This window comes from Balearica regulorum, chromosome Z (genome assembly GCF_011004875.1).
Source record: "Balearica regulorum gibbericeps isolate bBalReg1 chromosome Z, bBalReg1.pri, whole genome shotgun sequence".
In the NCBI taxonomy this organism is placed as follows: Eukaryota; Metazoa; Chordata; class Aves; order Gruiformes; family Gruidae; genus Balearica; species Balearica regulorum.
In genome coordinates this window covers 32,111,372-32,136,085 of record NC_046220.1, presented here as the reverse complement: position 1 = coordinate 32,136,085, position 24,714 = coordinate 32,111,372, and the positions used below count along the sequence as shown (strand labels likewise).

At 41.5% G+C, this 24,714-nt stretch overlaps 1 protein-coding gene across 8 annotated transcripts in view; it reads left to right on the top strand.

Annotated features, from left to right (window-relative positions):
* ZNF462 (zinc finger protein 462) overlaps positions 1 to 24,714 on the top strand; it is a 96,464-nt gene that overhangs the window by 40,854 nt on the left and 30,896 nt on the right. For 6 of the 8 annotated variants that reach the window (XR_012833142.1, XM_075740853.1, XM_075740852.1 and 3 more), the window contains exons 2-7: positions 2,331 to 2,582; positions 3,193 to 8,672; positions 9,588 to 9,752; positions 11,358 to 11,632; positions 14,697 to 14,815; positions 19,044 to 19,235. Coding sequence is in view for 7 of the 8 variants with exons in the window: in XM_075740853.1 (XP_075596968.1) it covers positions 2,363 to 2,582; positions 3,193 to 8,672; positions 9,588 to 9,752; positions 11,358 to 11,632; positions 14,697 to 14,815; positions 19,044 to 19,235 (6,451 nt within the window). In the remaining variant the exon portion in view is untranslated. The remainder of the gene's footprint in view (positions 1 to 2,330; positions 2,583 to 3,192; positions 8,673 to 9,587; positions 9,753 to 11,357; positions 11,633 to 14,696; positions 14,816 to 19,043; positions 19,236 to 24,714) is intronic. The other 2 variants (XM_075740857.1, XM_075740858.1) reach the window with 2 other exon arrangements.

Genomic DNA, 24,714 nt, shown 5'->3' with positions numbered 1-24,714 from the left:
TTGGAATCTGGCAGGGGAGTGGGGTTGTGTCTTCTGGGCCAAGCAGGAGGACTCCCCAGGGACAGGCCCCTTGCCTGCGTCGCTCCCCCACCCCCCAGGAGGCTCAGCTGTGTGTTGCCTCTGCCTGTAAGACAGTTTGGACCAGTGTCTTGATGCTGTAATGCTCTGTTTCTGGAATGAACTGTCACATATTTCATCCATGGAACAGGGGAACCAACCCTAGGAGATGCTCGTGGACAGTCTGCTCAGGGAGAGGTGTTGCTTGGGTGGTGCAGGCGGACAGCAGAGACATGACTTGGGGGGGCAAGTCATGTGGGAGAAGGGGAGATATGTTCTGAGGGTGCTGATTTTTCAAGTGTCACCTAAGGAAGAGGAAAAAAAGGGGGAAAAATGAAAAGCCTGGTGTGCTTGAGATGGAGCTGAGATAAGTGAGGCCATGTTGTGCACAGGCAAGAAGCTCTGAGCCTCTGAGTGCAGTAGTTGTCTGAGCTAAAATGGCTGCTCCCAAAGCTCAGAGGACTAGGGCAGCTTAGTGAGTCTTAAAGCTTCAGTGACGCAGGGGCTCATATCTCTTGAAAGTGTGATAAACACATTCAGCAGAGCTGTGGCTTGTTTGGCTGAGATGAAAGGACTAAGCTTGGGGGATGGGTAGTGAAAACTGGATGATCTGCTTTTCTGTGAAGTGCTCTAAATGCAGGAGTTGTCTGCTCCATGGAAAAATTTGTTTTCAGGTCTAATGGACTGTGCTAAAGGAGACGTGGGGTGGGGCTTCACTCACTGCTGTAATTTGATCCAGAGCAGATAGCAACCTCTTCCACACAATTTGGTCTGGTGCTTGCACATAAAAGCTTGAGTATCTCGATTATTGTAACTTTGTTAGCTGAAAAGAAGCTGGTGCAGCGTTCATTTTCTTTATTGGTGGTGGGAGGGAGCGGGGGGGGGGGGGGGGGGGGGAGGAAGAAAGGACACTGTGCAGCCTGCAAAGTAATGTAGGTAAATATGTGGAGAGCCTGTGAGCTCAGACTGTCCAGAATTTTGACTTGGTAGATGTTTATTTTAGCAGGCTATCAGAAGTATTCTTTCATGTAAAATCCTAATGCAGTACTCTCTCTTGTTTCTGTGCCCTAATGTTTTGGAGCATTCTCCGTGCTGTGAAAGTAGCTTCATACACTACATACAATAAATACAAGGAATTTTTTGTGCTTTGGGCTGCCTTTGTGTCTTGGACCTCTGAAATGCCTAGTTTATCATCCTTTCCCAGTACAGCACATGGAAGCTTAAAGAAGTAATTCCTTTATTAACACATTAATTCTTGTGCCTAAGTACTGTGCATGGTAGGAGAGTCTAAGGGTTTTGACTTGCTTGTGCTGTGTGTCTCCTTCATGGTGGTGCAGAAACATACAACTCTGTTGCAGGATTAATTGGTCACAAGCTGAACCACCATACTTCATGTTACTGTATCTTATGTTGCTTTGTACTTCAAGGTACACAGAGCTTTTGGATAAATCAAGGAAGTCATGTTTCTGAGTCTTTGTAACTCCTGTTTCCATTGTACTTTTGCAGTATTCTTATTCCCATTACTGTCCCTCTCTTCCTCCAGCCCTTTACATACCCCAGACTGCTAATGCACAGGGGTTATGTCACCTGAATAGACTAAAATGAAACTGTAAACTTTTTAACAAAGAACGGAGATGACCTTACAAAGCTTGGTGGAAGTAGGTCAGAGCAAAGCATTCTACCTTGGATTCATGTAGCTGCATCTCAATTTGCAGTTATGTCTAGGTTTTCCACCAACATCAGGACTGATTAGGGTGTTGAGAAGAAAGGAAAGTTTCTTCCTGTGAAGGCTTTTGATCTATGGTAGTGAAACAGGCAGGACTTGGCAACTTCCAGGAAGGTTAGAGTGGGTCTCATAAAGGCAGAAGCCACTTTCTTCTGATTGTAAATTTCAGTGCATGACTGGGATAATGTACTGTTTTTCTAGTATATGGGTTGTGGTCTTAGAACAAGACAAACTTCTGAACAACAGTCCTATCCTGTGTGATGGAAAAGCCAAGAGGACAAAGTCCATTGAATCAATATCACTTGTCTGAAAGTAGTGTTGAGTCAGCAACTTGTGAGCTACCTAGACAGTACTTTATGTGAATCTGAGTTGATGCCTCTTAATACAGTAAGCGAAGGTTGAGTTTTACACTGCATTATTTGTGGCATCTCTGGAAATGACTGAATCATCACAAGGTTGATATTACCTATTTTCAGGATTTCTTACAATGGCATTGCTGTAAACCATATGTCTTTCTTCTTCTCTCCTTCCCCTGTTATTCTTGCAGAATTTTCTAATGTGAATGATCATCTCTGAACCATGGAGGTGCTGCAGTGTGATGGCTGTGATTTTCGAGCTCCGTCTTATGAAGACCTGAAAGCTCATATTCAGGATGTTCACACTGCTTTTCTGCAACCAACCGATGTCTCTGAGGAAAGTCCTAGCCAGCCAAGGTCTGGTTCCATGAATGCTAGCAACCAGACTGAGGTTGAATTTTCTTCTGTAAAGGATGAATTTACAATCGCAGATGAAATAGCAGGTAAATCTCAATTCTAACATTGCTCTCAACTCTTAAGATCTCAACTCTAACCCCCTATTTTACATGTGGCTTATTTCAGTCTGTTTTAGCTTCTACTTTTAATGTGACTTAAAAAACTTGTATTATTTTTATTACTATGTCAGCAAAGCAGATGTCTAGCTTCAGCCATATTGGTTCTGACCATGGCTTTTTCTGTAAATGCAAACATGGAGGACGATTTTATTTCCCAGCTGCTTTTCAAGTACGTCTTCATATTGCTTTTTGGTTTGCAGATTTTTATGGTTGTTCTTTGCTACCATGAACCATCTCAAAATTTTCAACTTTATTAGTGTACTAGCTTTCTTTTTTTCCCCAAGAAGATTATTTTGGAAATTATCCCAACCTCTACACCAGGATCATATATATATATATATGTAGAAACTATGCACAATGGTAATTTTTCTGACCCTTGCCACATATGTAGAGCTCACCATAATTAAGTGAGGGAATCCTGGTGTGATTCTTATCTATTTAGGATGTGGTTGCATTCTTATGCATACAGGGTGGGGGTGGAGAAAAAGCCTCTTGATTTGATTTTATTTATTTACATATACCTTAATTCTTATTTTAGGGCAAAATGCATCAAGTCAGATGGGGACTGGAAGTTACTATAGCCAGAGCCAGACTTTCTATGGTCAGCACATGGCTCCAAATCCTAAACCAACCAACAAGTTTTTCCAGTGCAAGTTCTGTGTGCGTTACTTCCGTTCCAAAAACCTCCTCATAGAGCACACACGCAAGGTTCATGGAACACAGGCTGGGGGGAGCTCAGTGGGGCCACCAACTGCTAGTTCCCTAAATTACAACATCATGATGCATGAAGGGTTTGGCAAAGTTTTCAGTTGCCAGTTCTGCACCTACAAGTCACCCAGGCGCGCGAGGATTATTAAGCACCAGAAAATGTATCACAAAAACAACCTGAAAGAGAGTTCAACTCCTGCTGCTGCCGCTGCTATGTCTGATTCAACGTCTGCGTCTGTGCCAGTGCAGGAACCCTGCAAGGAGCTGCCCGCAGAGGTAGTGGAGCGGAGCATTTTGGAATCCATGGTCAAGCCCCTGACAAAGTCTAGGGGCAACTTTTGCTGTGAATGGTGTAGCTACCAGACACCTCGAAGGGAGCGCTGGTGTGACCACATGATGAAGAAGCACCGCAGCATGGTAAAAATACTGTCGAGCCTGAGGCAGCAACAGGATGGAACCAGTGCACCTGATATACAGAGTAAGAGTGCCCAGAATGCCTCTCCAAACTCTAATTATATCTCCATGAATACAACAGGACGTGAGATGTCAAATGCTAATGTCTCAAACTTCAGGACCTCTATGGGCAATTCCCTTATCAGGCCCAACTCTTCTACATCTTCCAAATTTTCTTCTGTGTCTTACCCTCAAATGAAGCCTAAGTCACCTCACAACTCAGGCATGGTTAATTTGTCTGACAGATCCCGCTATGGAATTGCTGATATGACGAATTCTTCTGCTGACCTGGAAACAAGCAGTATGCTAAATGACTCCAGCTCAGATGAAGAGCTAAATGAAATGGACAGCGAGAATGGCTTGAACTCCATGGATCACCAGACGTCAGGAATGTCTGCAGACCAGCTGATGGGGTCTGATGGCAATAAACTATTGGAGACAAAGGGGATTCCCTTTAGAAGGTATATGAACAGGTTTCAGTGTCCTTTTTGTCCTTTCCTGACGATGCACCGCCGAAGCATTTCCCGTCACATTGAGAACATCCATCTGTCTGGGAAGACAGCTGTGTACAAGTGTGATGAATGCCCTTTCACCTGCAAGAGTTCCTTAAAGCTTGGTGCCCACAAACAATGTCACACAGGAACAACATCAGACTGGGACACCATGAACTCTCAGACTGAAAGCATCGCCTCTGCTTTGAATGACAGCACAGTGTCTTATGAGAGTGGAAATATAAATGGCAGGAAGTCAGCTGGGATGATAGATCCAATGCAGCCGCAGCAACAACAGCAGTCACCCCAGTCCCATTCACAGCATCCATACAAGTGCACAATGTGCAACTATTCCACCACAACCCTGAAAGGCCTCAGAGTTCATCAGCAGCACAAGCATTCATTCTGTGACAACCTGCCAAAATATGATGGACCGCCATCAAACACATCACAAGAGTGCGAGCCAGATGCACACCCCTCCGCCAGCACAGTGAAGAAGAGCCAGACCTCCATCCTTGGGCTCTCATCTAAAAATAACTTTGTTGCAAAGGCCCCTCGAAAGGTGTCAAATGACTTCCCTTTAGATCTCTCTCCAGTGAAAAAAAGAACTAGAATTGATGAAATAGCGAGCAATCTGCAGAGCAAAATCAACCAAAACAAACAGCAAGAAGATGCTGTGATTAACGTAGAGGATGATGAGGAAGAAGAGGAGGACAATGAGGTGGAGATAGAAGTGGAGTTAGACAGAGAAGAAGAGCAGACAGAACCAATGATAGAGGTTTCCAGTTCTTACGCACCCCAGCAAATGTGGGGCAGAGATGCTAATGATTCCCAGAAAGAAACAAACTTTAGAAGCATGCAGCATGACTACAATTCCACCAATGGAGCGGAGATTGAGCTCACTTTATCTGAAGATGAGGAAGACTATTATTCTTCTGTCAACATGAAGGACCATCAGAGCCCTAACGCTTCTGTTCTGGGGAGCCAGTCAAACATGTATGGTACTGATCAGAACAATGAGAATTCGGAGTTTAATGACTCTGGCAGGCTTTACTATTGTAAACATTGTGATTTCAGCAACAAATCTGCCAGGAGTGTTAGCACTCACTACCAGCGAATGCATCCCTATATTAAATTCAGCTTTAGGTATATCCTGGATCCCAACGATCACAGTGCAGTGTACCGGTGTCTTGAGTGCTACATTGACTACACAAACTTTGAAGACCTGCAGCAGCATTATGGAGAGCATCACCCTGAAGCTATGAATGTACTGAACTTTGACCATTCTGATCTGATCTACCGCTGCCGCTTCTGCTCTTATACAAGCCCGAATGTTAGAAGCCTGATGCCACATTACCAAAGAATGCATCCCACAGTGAAAATTAACAATGCTATGATATTTTCAAGCTATGTTGTTGAGCAGCAAGAAGGGCTGAACACAGAGTCTCAGACACTGAGAGAGATCTTGAATTCTGCTCCAAAAACTATGGCAACCTCCACCCCCGTGGCTCGCGGGGCTGGTGTGCCAGCTGGTTTTAACAAAAGTGCCGCCAAGAGTTTTAGTCCTGAATGTGAAAATCAGAAGGAACCTTCAGTCAATACTGTAGTAGTTTATGACTGTGACGTGTGTTCATTTGCAAGCCCGAACATGCATTCGGTTCTGGTGCATTACCAGAAAAAGCACCCTGAAGAAAAAGCATCATATTTCAGAATTCAGAAGACCATGCGTGTAGTCTCTGTTGACAGGGGCTCTGCCCTGGCTCAGATGTCTTTTGAGTTGGGGGCACCTGTCTCCCCAAAACTGTCCAACTTGGCTTCTCAACCTCCACCTCCCCCGCCACCACCTCCAGACCTCACTACTGAACTCTACTATTGCAAACACTGTTCATACAGCAACCGTTCAGTTGTGGGAGTGCTTGTCCACTACCAGAAAAGGCATCCTGAGATAAAGGTCACTGCCAAATATATCAGACAGGCACCTCCCACCGCAGCAATGATGAGGGCTGGTGAGTTGCCACCTGGTATTCAGAGGACACCAGTGTCAATGCAGCAGTTGAGCCGGGGTGGATCTGAGACCTCTGTGAATCCTCCCGAGAATGAAATGTTCTTCTGCCAACACTGTGATTATGGAAATCGGACCGTGAAAGGCGTGCTCATTCATTATCAAAAGAAGCATCGTGACTTCAAAGCTAACGCAGATGTTATTAGGCAGCATACAGCCACCATTAGAAGCCTTTGCGATCGCAGCCAGAAGAAATTGACTGGCAGCGTGCCTGCTCACACCTCCAGCACTGAACGGGAGAAGTCAAAGCTGAGAGCCCTCAAATGTAGGCAGTGTAGCTACACATCACCTTACTTCTATGCATTGAGGAAGCATATTAAGAAGGACCATCCAAATCTGAAGGCCACAGTCACATCCATTCTGAGATGGGCATTTTTGGATGGCTTGATAGAAGCTGGTTATCACTGTGAGTGGTGCATTTATTCACACACAGAACCAAGTGGTTTGCTTGTGCATTACCAAAGGAGACATCCTGAGCATTATGTTGACTATACATACATGGCAACTAAACTTTGGGCAGGTCCCGATCCTTCCCCTCCTGCCCTAGTGATGCCAACAGAGATAAAGACCTATAAATGCAGAGACTGCATTTTTGAAGCATCTTCCATTTGGGATATTACTAATCACTACCAAGCATTTCACCCTTGGGCCATGAATGGAGATGAGTCTGTGTTGTTAGATATTATTAAGGAGAAAGATGCTGCTGAGAAATCCATCCCACAGCCTGATGAAGCTGGGGCCAGGATGGATTCTGAAGACCAGATAACAACATCACAGATGGATCAGGATGCAGAGTGTGCAGAGGATCCCAGCCTTTCCCAGGAAAAAACTGTTCAGCTGGCTTCTGCAAATCCTGCCATCTCCTCCACTCCATATCAGTGTACAGTTTGCCAGTCTGAGTACAACAACTTGCATGGCCTCCTGACACATTATGGCAAAAAGCATCCTGGCATGAAAGTGAAAGCTGCGGACTTTGCTCAGGATATAGACATTAACCCAGGGGCTGTATATAAGTGCAGGCATTGCCCATATATTAACACACGTATTCATGGCGTTCTCACACACTACCAGAAACGGCATCCATCAATAAAAGTCACTGCTGAAGACTTTGTGCATGATGTGGAGCAGTCAAATGATATTGTTCAGAATGACGTGGAAGAGACAAGTAGGATTTTCAAGCAAGGCTATGGTGCTTATCGGTGCAAACTCTGCCCTTACACCCATGGAACACTTGAGAAGCTGAAAATTCACTATGAGAAATACCACAATCAACCTGAATTTGATGTTTTTGCCCAGTCACCACCAAAGGTGTCTGCCTCAGTGGAGCCAGACATGGTGACTGAAATCAAGGCCTCCCCAGAAATGGCTGCTGAGGATGTTGGAGAAGTCTCTGTGCCAGCACCTCATTTCTCCAGTTCTCATTTAGTGTCTCACACAGTTTTCCGATGTCAGCTCTGTAAATACTTCTGTTCCACCCGAAAGGGGATAGCTAGGCACTACCGCATCAAACATAACAACGTCCGGGCACAGCCAGAGGGCAAGAACAACCTCTTCAAATGTGCTTTGTGTTCATACACCAACCCTATCCGCAAAGGGCTTGCGGCACACTACCAGAAAAGACATGACATTGATGCTTACTACACTCACTGCTTAGCAGCCTCCAGGACAGTAAGCGACAAACCCAATAAAGTGATAATTCCATCTCCTCCCAAGGATGACACTCCTCAGTTAAGTGAGGAGCTCAGGAGGGCTGTAGAGAAGAAGAAATGCTCGCTTTGTTCCTTCCAATCCTTCAGCAAAAAAGGTATTGTGTCCCACTACATGAAGCGTCACCCTGGTGTTTTCCCTAAAAAGCAGCATGCAAGCAAGCTGGGGGGTTACTTCACTGCTGTGTATGCTGATGAGCATGAAAAGCCGACTACAGCTGAGGAGAGGAATGACTTTGAAAAGCCTGAGGTGGAGTCTGAGGCTCAGGAAATTGAGTGGCTTCCCTTTAGATGCATAAAATGTTTCAAGCTGTCCTTCAGCACAGCAGAGCTGCTGTGCATGCATTACACTGACCACCACAGCAAGGATCTGAAAAGGGACTTTACCATCCTGGGAAGTGGCACTCGCTCTCAGAACCCTGTCTACCAGTGCAAGCACTGTGATATGAAATTGCATAGCATGGCAGAGCTGACCACACACTTGAATGGTCACAACGAGGAATTCCAGAAGCGAGCCAAACGTCAGGAGAGGAGGAAGCAACTTTTGAGCAAGCAGAAATATGCAGATGGGGCTTTTGCAGATTTCAAACAAGAGAGGGTAAGGATTTGTGTGTCTAGTCTCTGTCCCTGATCCCCACTCCCTGGCAGGGGAGAGAAGCAAAAACACTACCCTTCTTTCTGCACCCCAAGAGGCTGCCGATTACTAATGCCCACTTGCATGTTCTCTTTGACAGCCAAATGACCACAGACTAATGAGTGACTCAGCATGCCAGTGAGCTCCATAAGTCAATTGCAGATTCTGCTTTAATTTCCTCATCCATCCTCCACCCCTCCCTAGGTTGTCGGAAGCCCTGCTCCTTCCTACTGCTTCCTTCAGTATTTTATCTTCTTTCCTTCCTCCTTCTGGAAGGCTATCTATATCTGACAGTTGCTTGTTCTTTTGTGGCAAGACTGCCATGTACTTTGTTGCAGATTCTTTTACAAAATGTCCCATCACCCTCTTCAATGCAATGTACCGCCAAATGAGTTTCCTTCTCAACCTTCTCTCAGTACTTTCTCTGATTAAGCACTCAATATTAATGTGACATGAATCTATCTGGTGACTGAAGCTTTAGGCAAGTGCCTTATAAGCAGAAGACCCAATTGTGCTCTTTTTCTTGCCCGCTTACCCCCTTCCTTCTGCTTCAGTTTGAAATGTACTTGCTGTGGAAAAGCTCCACGCAGCTGTTGGGGAAGTTGTAGTGTCACGAAAGAGCAGAGTTTCAGGCCAAACTGAATGGTCTTGTAGAGGACCACTGTTTGGCAGAAACTGAAGGTTTCTACTGCACAGATGCCTTATCCGCTTATTTTGAAAGCATTAATAGATGTCAACAAAAATTGACCTTGCAGTTCTGCAAAACAGGACATGTGTACGTCAAGTGTAATTTTCCTTCAGGTGTAAAATCTGGTCTATGCTCCTAGAAATGAGACAACAAAGCATACTTCAGTGATTTATACTTATGTCCTCAAACAGGCTTTTGGACACTTGGAAGATGTTTCAAAACTTAAGGAAAGGAAAGTGGTTGGCTACAAATGCAAATTTTGCGTGGAAGTCCATCCAACACTTCGAGCCATCTGTAATCACCTCCGCAAACATGTCCAGTATGGGAATGTCTCTTCTGTGTCAGCCACAGTAAAGGTAAGAAAAGGTGACTGAAGTTGACTGCAAGTTCTTGCATTGTTTAAATTAAAGGATTAATTGAAAACCTATGGAGGGCTCTTGTGAAGTTGAATGGTTTTTTAAACTGGGTATTCCAGTTCAGCATGATGTTTTAATCTAACACTAAGTTCTGAAGTGCATTTGGTTTATTTTAAAATGTTCTAACTTTTTTCCACTCTTGATCCAGGGGCACGAAGACTATTTAATTCTCATTTCTTCTCAGCCACAAAGGAGTTGATGTCGTTGATGACCGAAAGACTTGGTTTATGAGCAGGAAGCTTTCTCTCAGCTGTTCTGGGCTACTTTTCTGCTTAGTTAAGCCCTAAAAGAGCTGCTTGGGGTTTGTTTTTTTTTTGTTTTTTTTTAAGAAGAGGAAGTGTGCACGTGCAAATGTGCGAAGTTGCTTATGGTACACCTTTCCACATGAAATTTGCTCACTGGCTCCAAACAAAACATTCAATGGCCAGCTGAGCCAGTGGTCTTATTCAGGTGATTGGCTGTAAATGTGTTGTTCCTTTCTTCCTGTGAAAGGGAATGCCTTCTAGGACATCTCCAAGGATAGGCCATGTTCCACAGCCGGATTCCCAGGATATCGACAGGGCTAGTGAAAGTGCAGTAAGGCTACGGGAACTAGCTGTATATTCCTCCTCATGCTGCAGTGAGTTCTTGGGAAAGACTCCTGCTCCAGGTCTCAGTGTCTGACTAAGGGTGCTGCTTTCATGACATCATCTGCTTGTTGTGAGGAAGCAGAGTCCTTTACAGCCTAAGTCATGCTGCCTGAGAGAGCTTTCATTGCCCTACCGCTGACCTTCCTTTACCTTACCTGGTACTAGATAGATTCAGATGCTTCCCTCCTAACAGACCATTTCCTTTCCCCCCTGTTTTTCAAGTGAAGTTAATGCAGAGTCAATGCTCTCTTTTCAGTAAATAGAAATTTTGCAGCAGGGAACAAAAGCTGAAGTCCAGGGCCAAAGGAATGTCATGGAAATACTCTTACAGGCCACTAAAGTTGTTGCAAAAGTGCATACTCTGGTTAGGAAAGGGAAAGGAAATGAAAGTTAGGGAACAAAAAATTTGCTTTTTATTTTTAAAGAGGATTCTAGGGTCTTAGAGTCTCACCTTCTTTTTTGTGAATTTGACACTGATGGACAAGTCTACTGTAGACAAGACTACTGATTTAGTCTGCAGAGTAGGTAGACTGTAAGCTAGAGCAAAATAAACTAAAATTGACTTGCTCTATACCTTACTAATGTTTATCTGATCAAGTTTAGAACTTTCATATCAAGACTATTGAAAGATAGTTGATTCAGTTTCTTGTCTTTTTGCATTATCTGACACAGATTTGATCAAGGAGTGAGATTCTTTTTTTACATATGCAAGTATGTATATAATACATATAATTACGTTTTTCCCTCCCAAGAGTAGGCCCTTTTTTCAGAAAGCCATTGATGTGGAGTTTGTGTAGGGATATATTTAGAAAAATAATGCAGTGGGAAACCTAGGCATTATAATGAACACATGGGAAAGACTGAGGGGCAGAAGGGATAGAGAATTGATGGCTTTGGGGGGGTATGTGTTTTTTAGCAGGAAGCTGAAGATTCTTCAAACACAACTTTGATGGAGGGTTGTGAGGGAGCCAAAGACCCTGGCATTGTGGAATTTACAGAAGCTGAATCTGGAGCATCCTTGGAAGATGAAACCAGGCCTGGGGGCTACCACTGCAGCCAGTGTGACCGGGTTTTGATGTCTATGCAGGGTCTGCGATCTCACGAGAGGAGTCACTTGGCTCTGGCCATGTTTACCCGGGAAGACAAGTACAGCTGCCAGTATTGCTCCTTTGTCTCTGCTTTCAGGCACAAGTAAGTTGTGGATTTTATTTTTTGTTTTCAAAAGAAGCACAAACTAGCACTACTGGTTCTTTTGTAGGCTGACATTGAAGTAGAGTGTACTCAACTTCATCTTGAGCAACAATTTTCTCAGCATTTAGGTATTTTCCATGCTGCAAAATCTTTGGCCGTTATGAATGCCTATTTATAAAAGGTTGCATCTTTATACCTTATTTATTTAATCCCTTTTTTTGCATGTAGGGGAAAAGCATGCAGGCAAAAGAATAACGTTTCTTTTAGTAGGCAAACAGTGAAGCCCACCACTTATGCAACCTTGTCAAATGCATGAGACTTAACAAGCCAGGATGAGAGAAAAGTATTTTCCTTGTTAATCTTTCATATGTACAGGGAACTTGTGTTGCATATAACTACTTTGTTTATAATTACTACAACTCTTTGATGATTGAGTTTTCATTTCTAATGTTAAACAGCTGTCATAAACTTAAATTTAGATTTTTTTAAATTTTCTTAATTATGGTATGTAATTTCAGCCTGCCAATATTTCTAAGTTCACACCAGTGTGGTATACTAGTGACTCACTTTGCCTTAAGCTGGGTATTTTTAAAAAATATTTTAATCATAATCATCAATACATGGCATAGCCCCCAAAAATGGAGTTTGTGGGATATTTTCCACTGGTGTCTTTGTCTCACTCACAGGTACATGTTTTTTCTAAATTTTTCTGGAGAGAGCTGCTTATTTACCATTTTAACAAAAGAAGAGAGTTCCAGGTGCTTATCTACTGTAGGCTTTCATACTGTCAGTAGTACTCTTAAATTTGGTGAAGATGTCACTGTTTTGCAATCAAATGCATGGGGGAGAGAAAGCATGATAAAAAGCATTTTTAAATGCCTTATGTTAAAAAGCAAGATTTCTGCTGGTGTCACAGTGTTGCAAATTGATACCACAGTATGGTCTGCCTTGTTGAAAAAGTCAGTCCATGGGATTGAGCAGCCAACAGTAGGAAAGGGACTAGGGGAAGGATGGTTACTACGGGCATATCCCACCCTGTTTTGGCAAGGCTGATAGTGGGGGACGCCACTATCTCACATAGCTTACACAACCTGCTATTTGCCTAGTAAACTGGTTTGCTTCCAAAATCAGACTTGTGTTGAGTTTAGACGCTAGTCACTCGGTTTCCTACCTAGGAAGTGAATGAAGTCGTGTCCTACAACAGAAGGATGGGTAAGTCAGAAAGTGTTGGATGGCAAGGAAGAACTCTACAAGTATCACCTAACTTGATACTAGATGGTGTTGCTGTTGTTGAAGTTGTCTGCTTCATCTTTTATTTTTGTTTCTGAAGCAATTACTCTCTTGGGAAATAAAGTCTGTGAAAGAAACCAAATCAAATGTTTAAACAGCTCACTCTTCTCCCAGATCTGACCAAAACTTAAAAACCTGCCTTTGGAAGAATTTTGCTGGCAAAGTATATGGTTGTGAATATAGTTTTAATTATTACTGTGTAAAATACTTTAAGGTAATATTTGTAATAGCTTGATATGTATTATATACATCTTTGGCAGTCTGCTTTAATTGTTAAGTAAGCTCATAGTTTTCTTCTATGAAGTAGTCACTGCAAGCGTTCAGTGTCTTACTCATTTCGGAGACGTTTTCCCCATATCTCTGGAAAAGCTGTACATTTTATCTTGCCACAATCTCCATCCTGGATTTCTATTAAATTGTATTTCTATGAAGTGGCCGTGAGAGGAGACATAAGGTCATTTCTTATTTGTTTGCTGGGTTCACTTTTTTTTTTTTTTTGGATCATCAGATCAGATCTTTGAATACACAGACTTCAGTGTTAGCTCTCATAAACAGGGATTTTCTGGTTCAAGTTCTTGTCAGTGTGGGACTAAAGATCCTGTGACAACCTGTTGTAGCGTGAGAGGGCTGAACAACTGCCACTTGATCTATGTGTTGATACTCAGTAAAAAAAGAACAGGACAATTTAGGAAAAATAAAATGAAATAAGCCTGAAATACATCTAGAATCAAGGTGGCAGGTGGGGCGGTAGTTTTGGCAAATTGCCACTCCTCCAGTGTGCTGTATCTGCCCTATTGTTGTTCTATCACTATGCATAAGGTGGCTCAAACTACGACTAGATCACAGAGCACGAATATGTCCAAAGAAGAGGCTGTACTGGAAATGTTTACAACCTGAGCTGAAACTACCTGCCTGCCACCTGGAGACTGTGAACTAATGGCTGTCAGCCATTGTGTAGGAACTGCAGAGCTCTGCAGGACTCACTCAGAATGAATTTGATCTTCTATTAGAAAATGTGGAAAACATCCTTTTTCCCCTTCTAAACTTTACCGAGTTGTTAGGAGAAACTGTGGAGAGAGAGCAGGTTCTGATCACCCCCCAGTATTCAGGCTGTCAGTAGCTTCCAGTTTCCCTGAAGAACGCAGAGGCTTGTCTCTGTCACCCCGTCTTCTCTTGTTGAGCTTCATGCAGAATCTCCCACACTATTACTTCTGAAACTCTGCTGCCTTTTAATCCTGGAACTCATCAACTGCAGCCTGCTGGCATCTTCCCCAGAGCAGGATCTCTAATCTGCTTTTGCTGCTGTAACCAAAAGAAGGCTTCCTCAGTAAAGCTGGTCAAAAATAGGGTTTTTTCCCCCCCTTCATCAACAAGACAAAAGGGGGCATATTTTCACAAAAATATTTGCCAGGAGAAAAAATCTGCAATGATAATTTTACTGTTCTTGTCTGTTTCTTGTTTTTTCAGCTGGTCCTTTAAGTTTGGAACAGGTATAATTTAATTTATACTAATCTTGCCCTATAAGTTCAAGTGTCTTGCTTTCTGCGTAACAGAATTGGTGGTCAGTTCTGCTCCTTTTCCTCAGATTAGAGTCTACTTTATTCTGTGAGCAGACCTATTGAATTTTAAGAGAGAGTATGAGAAAGGATAGTTGAGCCTGGTCTGCCTCTTTATTAATTTATTATTGCTGTTAAGTGTTTTGCTTTGCATCTGAGGGAATAGTTTAAATGATTTACTCTTTTGTGTTTCCCTTTTCTGTCTTTCTGTTTTCAAGTCTGGATCGTCACATGCAGACCCATCATGGACACCATAAGCCGTTCCGTTGCAAACTGTGCCCATTCAAGTCCTCTTACAATAGCCGCCTGAAAACCCATATACTCAAGGCTCATGCTGGTAAGTTTTCTTTCAGCTTTGCAGTGCAGAAGCAACACAAGGCCCATGTGTTCTTGTTGCTGATCAGGGATGCTGGTTTGAATCACGTGTTTTTTCATCAAAGTTGGGTAAGATTTTCAAAGGCAAGTCAAGATTGGCCAGCCTATGCACCTGTTGGAATCGCTGGGAGTTTGGATAATGTTTTTGGAAGGACAAGAATTTTAAACAGTGATGAGTACCTTGAGAAGTTCTTCCTTTTCTTCTATTTTCTTTTATATGAATGATTTTTTAAAATTATTATTTCTGCTTGTTTCCAAGAGAATGTAATCAGTCTGCCTATATCATTGGTGTCTTAATGGATTGGTAGTGAATTTTGCTCCCCTATGTTTGTATTTATGTATGTGCTTTATCTGACTCTGGGAAAAGGATTGTGGATTGCATGTTGGTTTGGTAGAGTCTTACGCTGGCTTTCATGTTAAAACCAAACAGTGCAAACTTTGGGAGTCAGGTCTGTGTGCAGCAGACTGAGAATGGCGTGATTCCATTATCATACATGGAAATTTGTCTTGTAAATCTCTGTTGCAGTATGGGATCCATACAAACAAGCAAGCAAGCAGACATGCTTCTGATGAACTGAAATTGGGAAGGTGATGTGTCATGCAGGATAGGTCACCTCAAAGTGTTAGACCTTTGATTATTAAAAAATGCGAGACTCAGAATTTCATCATCTTTATTCCTTGGCCCTAGACTTTGGCACTGTCATGCGTAATGGATTGAAAGGTTATCAGAAGGTTGGAGTCAAAAACCACTGGTTCCATTGGCTACAGTTGCATCTTTGTTGTTAAAAGGACAAAAAAATCAACGCTCAAACTACTGTCCAAACATGAACTCTGATGTAAATAACAGAACATTGACCAATCTAATAAACCTGCAACCTAGCCCAGTTGTTAAAACTTGCAAGTAGAAACTCCTGGAACAGATGACAAAAGGTCTAGAAGTATGTTCCTTTCTTTATTATTTGTTCACGCTGTGTCATATACTCAGGTTGGGGTGGAGGAGGAAGATGGGGAAATGGGGAGAAAAGGCAGGAGGAATTTATAGCTGTCTGCTGGTAAAAAAACCCCTAAAAATACTAATTGTCGCCATTGATCCAAAAGCACTTTTCATCTGCAAAAATCTATGAGGGATTGATGGTCTTTTGTACTTCATTTCCTGTGTTGATTTTTGGATTTCACAGAGCTTGTGCCTGGACCCTCTTCTGTACTTGGATGGGTACTGTGGATTAGCTTAACTTTGGCCAACTCCCTGTTGTGTGGGACCATGGCATTCTGTCCCTTCTAGGAAATCCAGCTGCATGCAGCAGTTCCAGTTTACAGAGTCCCACATCTTGTACAGAGGTGACATGGTTCTTTGTCTTCGCCAACCATAAAATAATGTTTTCTTTATGCTATTGTACAGTTGGGTTACTTTGTGTTACCTTGTTTGAACCTGCCAGATTTTTAAAGCCAAAGTTAGCATAAAACTATTATTTACTTCACACTCCTCTTCATGTAAGTCATTGATTTATTTATTATGAATTCATGCTCTTGAACTTGGTTAGTGGACACTCCTTGAAGGACCATGTTTTGCATCATACAAGAAGACAATTTCATGGTTGCCTAGATAGTACTTGCACAGTGAGTTATGTAATAGGGTTTCCAAAGGCTTATGATCTGTTTCTGCCTCAGTCCATTTCTACCAAACGAATATTCACATCACAGAAAAATTGCTCGTATGTTTTTCAGTTAGAGCTTTGCTATGTTGTATTTTGAGTCAATCCTTCAGAAATATATACTGCTGAATAAACATGTTATGAAGACTTTTCCTCAGACTCCCCAGATTTTCACAGTGGTTCTCTGAACTTCTCTTTTGTTACCATTTTTTCTCTTGCAATCATCTCATTAGCAGTTTATTTAGAAGTGAAAACTTCAATCCCCCTGAATTTTTCTGAAGTCTCCTGGAGATGTTTAAAATTCAGTAAAATCCTGAATCCTGTAGTCTTTTACTCAGTCTGCCTCTCTCCTTCATTTTCTGGGGATGGGTTAAAATTCAGTGGACTATAAAATGCGTACTTGCCTAACAGCTGTTACCAGTCAGTGTTTCTGGCATTTGTTTTTCATGCTGTATGTGCCATCTCCTTTGGCATGGAGCAGAACAGTTTACAGTATCTTTAAATGGGCTGTCAGTTGTTTTGATCTGAACTTTCTCACCTGTTCTTTTTTTTTTGCTTATATTTTTTGAGGGGCCTTTGTTAGCATTTACTAGTGTCCTTGCTTCATTAGTCATGAAACCAGATGCACCGCATGCACAAATGAATGACTGTAAGACAGAGCATTGACCTTGCTCAGTTTCTATGTAATCTGTAACATAATGCTTTGAGTACATATTGGGTGTTGAGACCCACCACATACATGTTTAGATTTATTTATTTGTATGTGTATTAATATAGTAGTTTTATGAAATGCAAAACTAGCAGTCAAAAAAGTGCAGAAGGCTTCTGTTAAGCCAAACTGTAGCCTTTCCTCTACAATGAAACACATCCTTTCATTCTGATGTCCACCTGAACTGTTACAGCGGAATAGTGGGTATAGTTATTAGTTGTGTCTAAACTGCTTAATATGTAATTGTCCTCTATTTGCTTTAATGTTTCATGGTGCTTTTAAGTTAACAGTTGGTTGGTGCCTACCTTTGCCCAGGAATCTCTTCTACTGACAATTCATGAAGGTCTATTCTGTATCTCACTGGTGCCTCATGGAGTTTCTTTTGTCCTTACATTATCCTGTTCCACTGAGCAACTTGTTGTATGTGCTATAAAAAAATGTTTCTTTCTATTTGTAAAAAGGGTAATATATAACTGATATAATATGCAAGTGAGGAATGCCATTTGAAAATATGTGGGACAATTTCTTGTTTCACCATTTCAGACTCTAAGTGATCTGTTCTTTTTCAGATGTACCAAAAGAGGCTTTTTAAGAGTTTGTATTTTGTCCCCACGATTAGCATGTTTTTTCTGGAAGAGAGGCGCAGGAGTTGTTATTTTTATGTAGGATGGTTGCTAATCTTTTCAGGTGTGCTTACTCTGATTTGCTGCAATATGTGCGTTTTCACCTTCTCTTTTGGTTCACTTATTTCCAGTGTTGGAAACAATGCTGTTTGAGAACTTTGCTAAATTTGTTGAGAGATGGAAAACATGTTCTGCTTCGCTCATTACCAGAACTCTTGTTCTTCTGTTACTATTCATGAATGTTTCACTCCTATATGAGTTTTGGCACTTTATGTACAACTCATGTGTGGCCAGTATTACTCTTGTACAAGGAAGTGGCACTTCCAAAACAATAACTTGGCACCTGTATAATATCACATTGTTTGTGCTGGGACAGTTTCACTTTGTGTTCTAATTGCCTCCATGCTTAATGCAAAACAAATCTTGTCTCAGGATTTGTCTCCCCTTGTTTGCTGTCTCTATGGCTTGGAATGTATTCAAAATTAAATTCACTACTGTTCATTACTTCTGTTCTTTCACTTCTTTTAGTGCTTTTTCATAACACACTTTCGCATAGCCTTACAGATACGCACTGTTCTTGGCATTGCCATGTTCACTTCTTGTAGTAAACCAACCTCGACTTGGTTACCAGTTCTATGAAGATTATTCCTGCCTGATGGCAGGTTTTTCATAAGGAAAATGCAACCTTCCCCAAATATAAATGTGTCCCATCCCTCCCCCCCGCCCTCTCCCCCCTTTTTTTGGAGGGACCTTTGTTAGCATTTTGTAGTGTCCTTCTTTCTTCATTAATGATACTGGATGTACTGCATGCAGAAACAGATGACTTCACCCTCTCTAGTTGCTGTGCTCCCAAAGAAATTTGGAAGTGCTGTAGTTAAGCGACTCCATTTTCATCCCAGAGTCTGTTTTCTTCTCATACCATGCAACACAGGCATGCTAAGAGTCTGGTCTCTGTTTTTTTGGCATCGGTCACTTTACAAGGATCTACAGTTGTCAGAAAGCAATACTTTGGTCCAAAGCAGGTGTCTGTACCCACAGATTCCAGACTGCTCCAACAAGGAGATGCGCATAGGTTGTTCTCTTTGGGATCAGTCTTTTGCTGAAGAGTCCATGGGAATTTTACTGCCGAGTTCAGTAAGAGAAGTGTGGGGGCCCCATTTTGTTTCTTTTGTGAGCTGATGACTTGCCTGTATTTCGCTCACCCAGGTGAACATGCCTACAAATGTTCCTCCTGCTCATTTTCCACCATGACAATCAGCCAGCTGAAAGAGCACTCCTTGAAAGTGCATGGGAAAGCACTGACACTACCAAGACCCCGCATTGTCAACCTTGCAGCCTCACACGCCCACCACACCTCCAAGAACCACACTGCTGCTGAAGAAGTGGAGGACTCTAATGGTAAGAGGTGCCTGAGAGCAAGAATTTAATTGTCTAAGGTGCCACTTAATATTTTTATTAAAAAAAAAATTACAGCAGGCAGCTTGCTGAAAAAACAGCTTCATATGATCATTAAAAAAAAAAAAGAAGTTGCATCAAAAACAAGACTAAACATGGTGTTGTAGGAAGTGACCTGCTTTAGATCTTCACCAATTCATACTACATTACCTCGTCCTGTCACCAGTTGACTTTGGGATATGTCAATGCTGGCTTTACTTCTTAACAGATTTAAATTGTAGAAAATTTTCAAAGACAAAGCTTCTATTGATAGCAAGTGGGAAAGGGATCATCCAATTCCACCCATGCTCCTGAAAAACACCTCTTTCTCTTGTTAGTAGAGCACTTCAGTGAAACCACATGGTTAAGCTTAAAATGTGAACCTTTATTGATAGTAAAAGTAATTATTCTTCTCGTCCTTGCTTCAGAGGACACCAAAAGTAACTTCAGCTATTAAGTTGCATCTGCAGGAAAGAGAATCTGAGAACCATTTTCTTTTCCATGCTTTCTTTGAAACCTGTTAATCCGCTTGTGCTGGAGTAGTATGCAGAAGAGATTTGGAAAGCAGCAGAGGAAGGGACATTTAACAGAGGAAACGCAGACTCATAGAAGAGGTGTTGTGTGGTATCACAGTGAGTGGTAAGGCTTTTTAAGTGGTAGCTTATGAGGCATGTTTTGGGTGTCACTTCCTGCCAATTAAGAAAAGAGCTGGTCTTTGGGAACAAAATCTTAATTCCTGCATGAGTTGCATTGACATGGGAGGAGAATGTAGGTGACTATAAATAAAAGGTTCAGACCTGCAGATGTTCAAGGAACTGGGATGGATAGAGGGGGCATTAGAAGAGGGAAAAAAATACCTTTTGTCCAGAAGTTTGAGAGGTTCTTAAGGGTTTTTGTTGTTGCTGTTTTGCTTGGATTACTGGTGAACTAAGGATGAGAGGTAAATATTATCAGTAATCATTTTGCAGCATTTTTGGTCTCCTGTCTTCCCTTCTTTCCTTTCTTCTGAGAAAAAAGCATGAAATGGGAAAGAATGAAAGATAAGAAATAATTTCAGAAAATAGCAGAAAGTAATTTAAAGAAAAAAGTAATCAGCATAGAAGTACTTTATTGAAGAAAAAGAGAGATGGAATAAAATTTTTGTGGTTCAGCAAGTCACTTCTGGGGTCAGAATCTTATCAAAAGATTTTTACCAGCTGCTCTCAGACTACCTTTTGCAAAGGGTTGTCTGGAACAGTGCAATGAAGGCTTAGTAACTGAACTTTTATTTTTTGCTAATGCTAGCTTAAACTAATCCAACAAGCAGAGTACATCTCATGATGTATTCTGCTGCTTTTTTATTGCTTTTTTTTATTTTAAAAAAAGTGCCATTACTGACCAAGAAGTGGAGAATTCACTGGCTGTCCTAGTCTTTCCTCTGTTTTAGAAATCTTTTGGTAGCACTGGTGAATTGACAGATATAGAAGGATAATATTTGAATTTGGGAAGGATGGTTCATTTACTCCTTTTTTTGCTTATCGCAGGAGCTCAAAGTCATGATTAGTGAAGTTAAAAAATGAGTGCAGATATCTGTAAAAGATAATTGTACAGCCTTTAGGAACTCTTCCTAAAATACATGAAATGATGACTCTGTTCACAAAACATTTCATGAGGTTGACTCTATTATCTAGAACTGTATACCAGCCTGAAACCAAGGCAGAATTTGTCCCAATTAGCTTGATCATCCTTAAGCAGGGTTAATGGTTAAGTCACTTTGACAATAATAGAAGCAACCCACTGGGGAGCTAGTCAGACAAGTACAGGTGTTATAATAATTGTGTTAACATTTTCAGCATTGCTTGGGGAAGGAATAACCTGTTTTAAGTAATTTTTTTACATTAGGAAATTGGCTGCAGATCAAGTTAATGATGGCTGCTCTTACACCATAATTTATTCTTCGTTTTTAGAAGGGAATAAAACAAAGTCTCTGTGGCGTAGGCCTGCAAGTTGCAAGTGATACATAAGATTAGATAAAAGACTGGTCCCAATAATAGGAAATGCAGGTCTGGGTGACAGGCACTATTGTCCAGCTGGAGCCAATATTAAGTGGGGCTCACATATTGTAGCATAGTTGGATTTTGCTTGTGTTAGTGTGTATAAATAACCTGCAATGCAGGCTGTGATTAAGGCTGTGATTTACTGGGGATGCAAAATTGAATTAGGGCTGGGGTGAAAGGCAGACAGAAGGTTGCCTCACATTGTTACAAAATTTTTTTTTTTTGGTAGGTTGATAGGTATGCGCCAGACTAGTATAATTGACCTGGTTGCAGAAAGGGTGTGCTTTTGTCTTTATTCATCTTTTGTAGATGAGTATTGTGGTTGGAATAGGAAGTAGAGCAGGATGACCTGAGGAGATTTGAGGAGCAAGCAGAACTTACCTTGCCAATTGTTGAGCCCTGCAAAAATGGAGAAAAGGGAAAAGGGTGCTGAATTGTAATAGCAGAATGCAGGTCTGAATAGAACTGTTCTGGGACAACAACAATTGTTGTCCCAACTTCTGCTTATGCTTTTTCTTTCCTGCAGAAATTGTTCCCTGAGGGGCCTTTCTTAGAACATTTCTTTTGTTCTTTTAGATTGATCCATGTATTAAAACATACAAATATATTTAAATTTCTGTGACTCATTTCTTTTAGTTCTGTGTTGGTAGCAGCAAACATATCTGAATTTTTCAACTGTATATCCTGGAGATGTTTTGGATGCTTGATAATACTTTTCAGGGAAGTGAAGTTAAAGTGGAGTAGGTGCTGAATGTTTTAGGCAGGCCCGTCCCTGGCAACTGCATCATCATTAGAAAGCAAAACAGCCACGTTAGTGTTTGTATGCCTCTCTCAGGGCAGCAGTGTAAGCACGTGATTGTGCCAGTCTCGGTGAGTCAGCAGAGAAGCCTATCATACAGTGGCATCATTGGAGGATGCTGGTTTTTGCTTCCTACCTCTCTTTGCATGTTGGGTGATACTTTGATATGTAAGAAACCTGTTTCAATGGTATCCTAATCTAACTAGGTAAAGCAGTTAGGGTTTTTTGGGGGGGTGAGGTGGTGATGTTTTGTTTTGGGGGGTGTTTTTCTTGCAAATGGCCACAAAAATAACCAGCAAATGTTGATCACCAGTGCAACTTTTCTCCATTTTGCATAGCGTAGAGGTACTGAATGGTTTGTGGTATCCCTCTCTTGTTGAAATGATAAGATTGCCATTGTGGTAAAATGTTCTTTTGCTGTCCCGACAGTTTACAGGTTTTTTTTTCCTCTTGCAAGAAAGAGATGGTGGTGTTTGACTATTTATTTGCATTTGTGTGGTTGGCTTTTTTGTTTGTTTGGATTTACTTACTTATTTGCCCTTTATACTCAGATGTCGCTTAGCGTTTTTGAGAATTTACGCAGTAAAAATTCAGTATGAGTTGAAATATTACAGACTGCTAGGATTGAGTGAATCCCCGAAAAAGATCTGTTTCCACATTCTTTCACAGTCTTTGTGAGAATCAGAACTTATATTCATGCTAATCTCTGCCCAAGGAGGGTTTAGGATTTATTGATGATATTGTCATCCTATGGGGCAGTATGTGTCACAGTTAAGGGTTTCCAGTGTTGCATTATGCAAGGTCAGCCCTGTTCCCTGTTCACTTGAGTGTAAGGCAAGGGAATCCCACAATCTGCATTGTGAACGCATAACATTAGAAGACTACTGTCCTTTTTAATAAGGAAGAGTTGGAAGCAAGGCAGAGACACAAAAATTTTGTGACTGAACACTAGACAACAGGAATAGGAACAATAGCAACAGATGTTATCTGCAAAGTGATCATCAGCCAAGGAGAAGGCACATGGCCACAGAAGCTGCTTGTGTAAGCACTGGTATTATGTATGTTTGCTCATATTCAAGGGCTGTGGAGGTGGTGGACTGCCTTCCTCTTCTAACCTTGAGAAATGCATGAATGCAACCTATTGTCATAAAGCCTATATAGCAGAATGACTCAATAGATTGATAAATGGTTTCGTGTTATGACTTCACCCTCAGCAAAAGCTTCTTGGGAGCATGTAAAATACCTGCCCTAAGTTGCCCTGGCTAGTACTACTGCTTTTTTTGAGTAGCTCTTTATTTTGTGAAAACAACCCCTTCGGCCTAACTGCTTTGTAAGGCAAAGTACTACTCTTTCTTTATTCATATGGCTGACAGATTTGGAGCCTCATAAATTTGTTTGTATCATGACTGTGTGCAGTAATTCAAAATAATAGATTTTTAATTTTACTGATTAAGAATATTAAATTTTCAAAACAAAGCAGTTAAGTGCAAGTGATAAACTAGACAGATTTGGATGTGGCTTCTAATGTCTTCTCAGTCATGCTGCTACTGTACAAGATCATCCTTTTTAGTGGTAACCAGTTCTTGCCATCTAGAAAGCAGCACACTTTGTGTGTGCCCTTGAACCTCAATAATCATGCTTTTCACTGTTGTGCAAACCAAACAGGATCTATCATTAATACCAGCACACATCACAAAACACATGCAGGGTCAGAACTGGAAGATTTTTTGAGTTTCCCAGTACATGGTATGTCAACATCTTCATTAAATTTAATTACTTGCAGCAGGAAGGAAATGCATTGAAAACTGCTACGTGAAACACCCAGGCCCCTGTTCCAGCTTTTTCTGAACTTTAGCCTTTGCCAGTGGAAAAGAACTTTGCCTCATCTAGAGACTGAAGTATAAATACATCTGCTTGCTTTGCCAGAGCTAGGCTGGGTACAAAACTGCTTGACTAAGTCCTAAGACCGTTGTTTAAGAACTGTAAATCCCTTCCCATTTCTGTACACTTTTTCAAAGTGGATAATACATAATCAGGATGTGCCTTCTATGCCGCTTGACAGATGAAATCCTGAGGGGTGCAGAGGGCCTTTAGCAGGTTTGCTAAAGCAATTTCATGTACTACCAGATCGAGAGGAGAGCAGTGGGAAGCAAGGAGCCTTTTCAACAAAACTCTCTCAGCTGGTGCCATTGAGGCAGGATTGTTACAGTAATCCACGCAGCCCCAGGGCACATGTCCTCTTCTTCTACCTTTCAGAAGAGAAGCAAGCTTTCCATATGCTCAGACATACTACCCGATTTTTTTTTTTTTTTTTTTTAAAACTGTACCATCATTTGTGGCTGACTTGTTTATGTCTATTCACATGCACTGTTGCTCTTGATAAGGGATATTTTTCTAACCTTTGAATCAGGGCGGAAGGTTCCTAAGACCCTCACTCTTCACCTTTGGTGCTGTTTCTCTCTTGTTGCTACTGTGTCTTAGTGTTTTATGGCTGCTGTTGTTTGGGGAAGACCACAATGGTCAGAGTCCTCACAGCCTGGAAACCTTGTATTAGAGCAGAATAGCCTTATCTTTGTATTTAGTTTGGGGCTTTTTTTTTTTTTTTTTT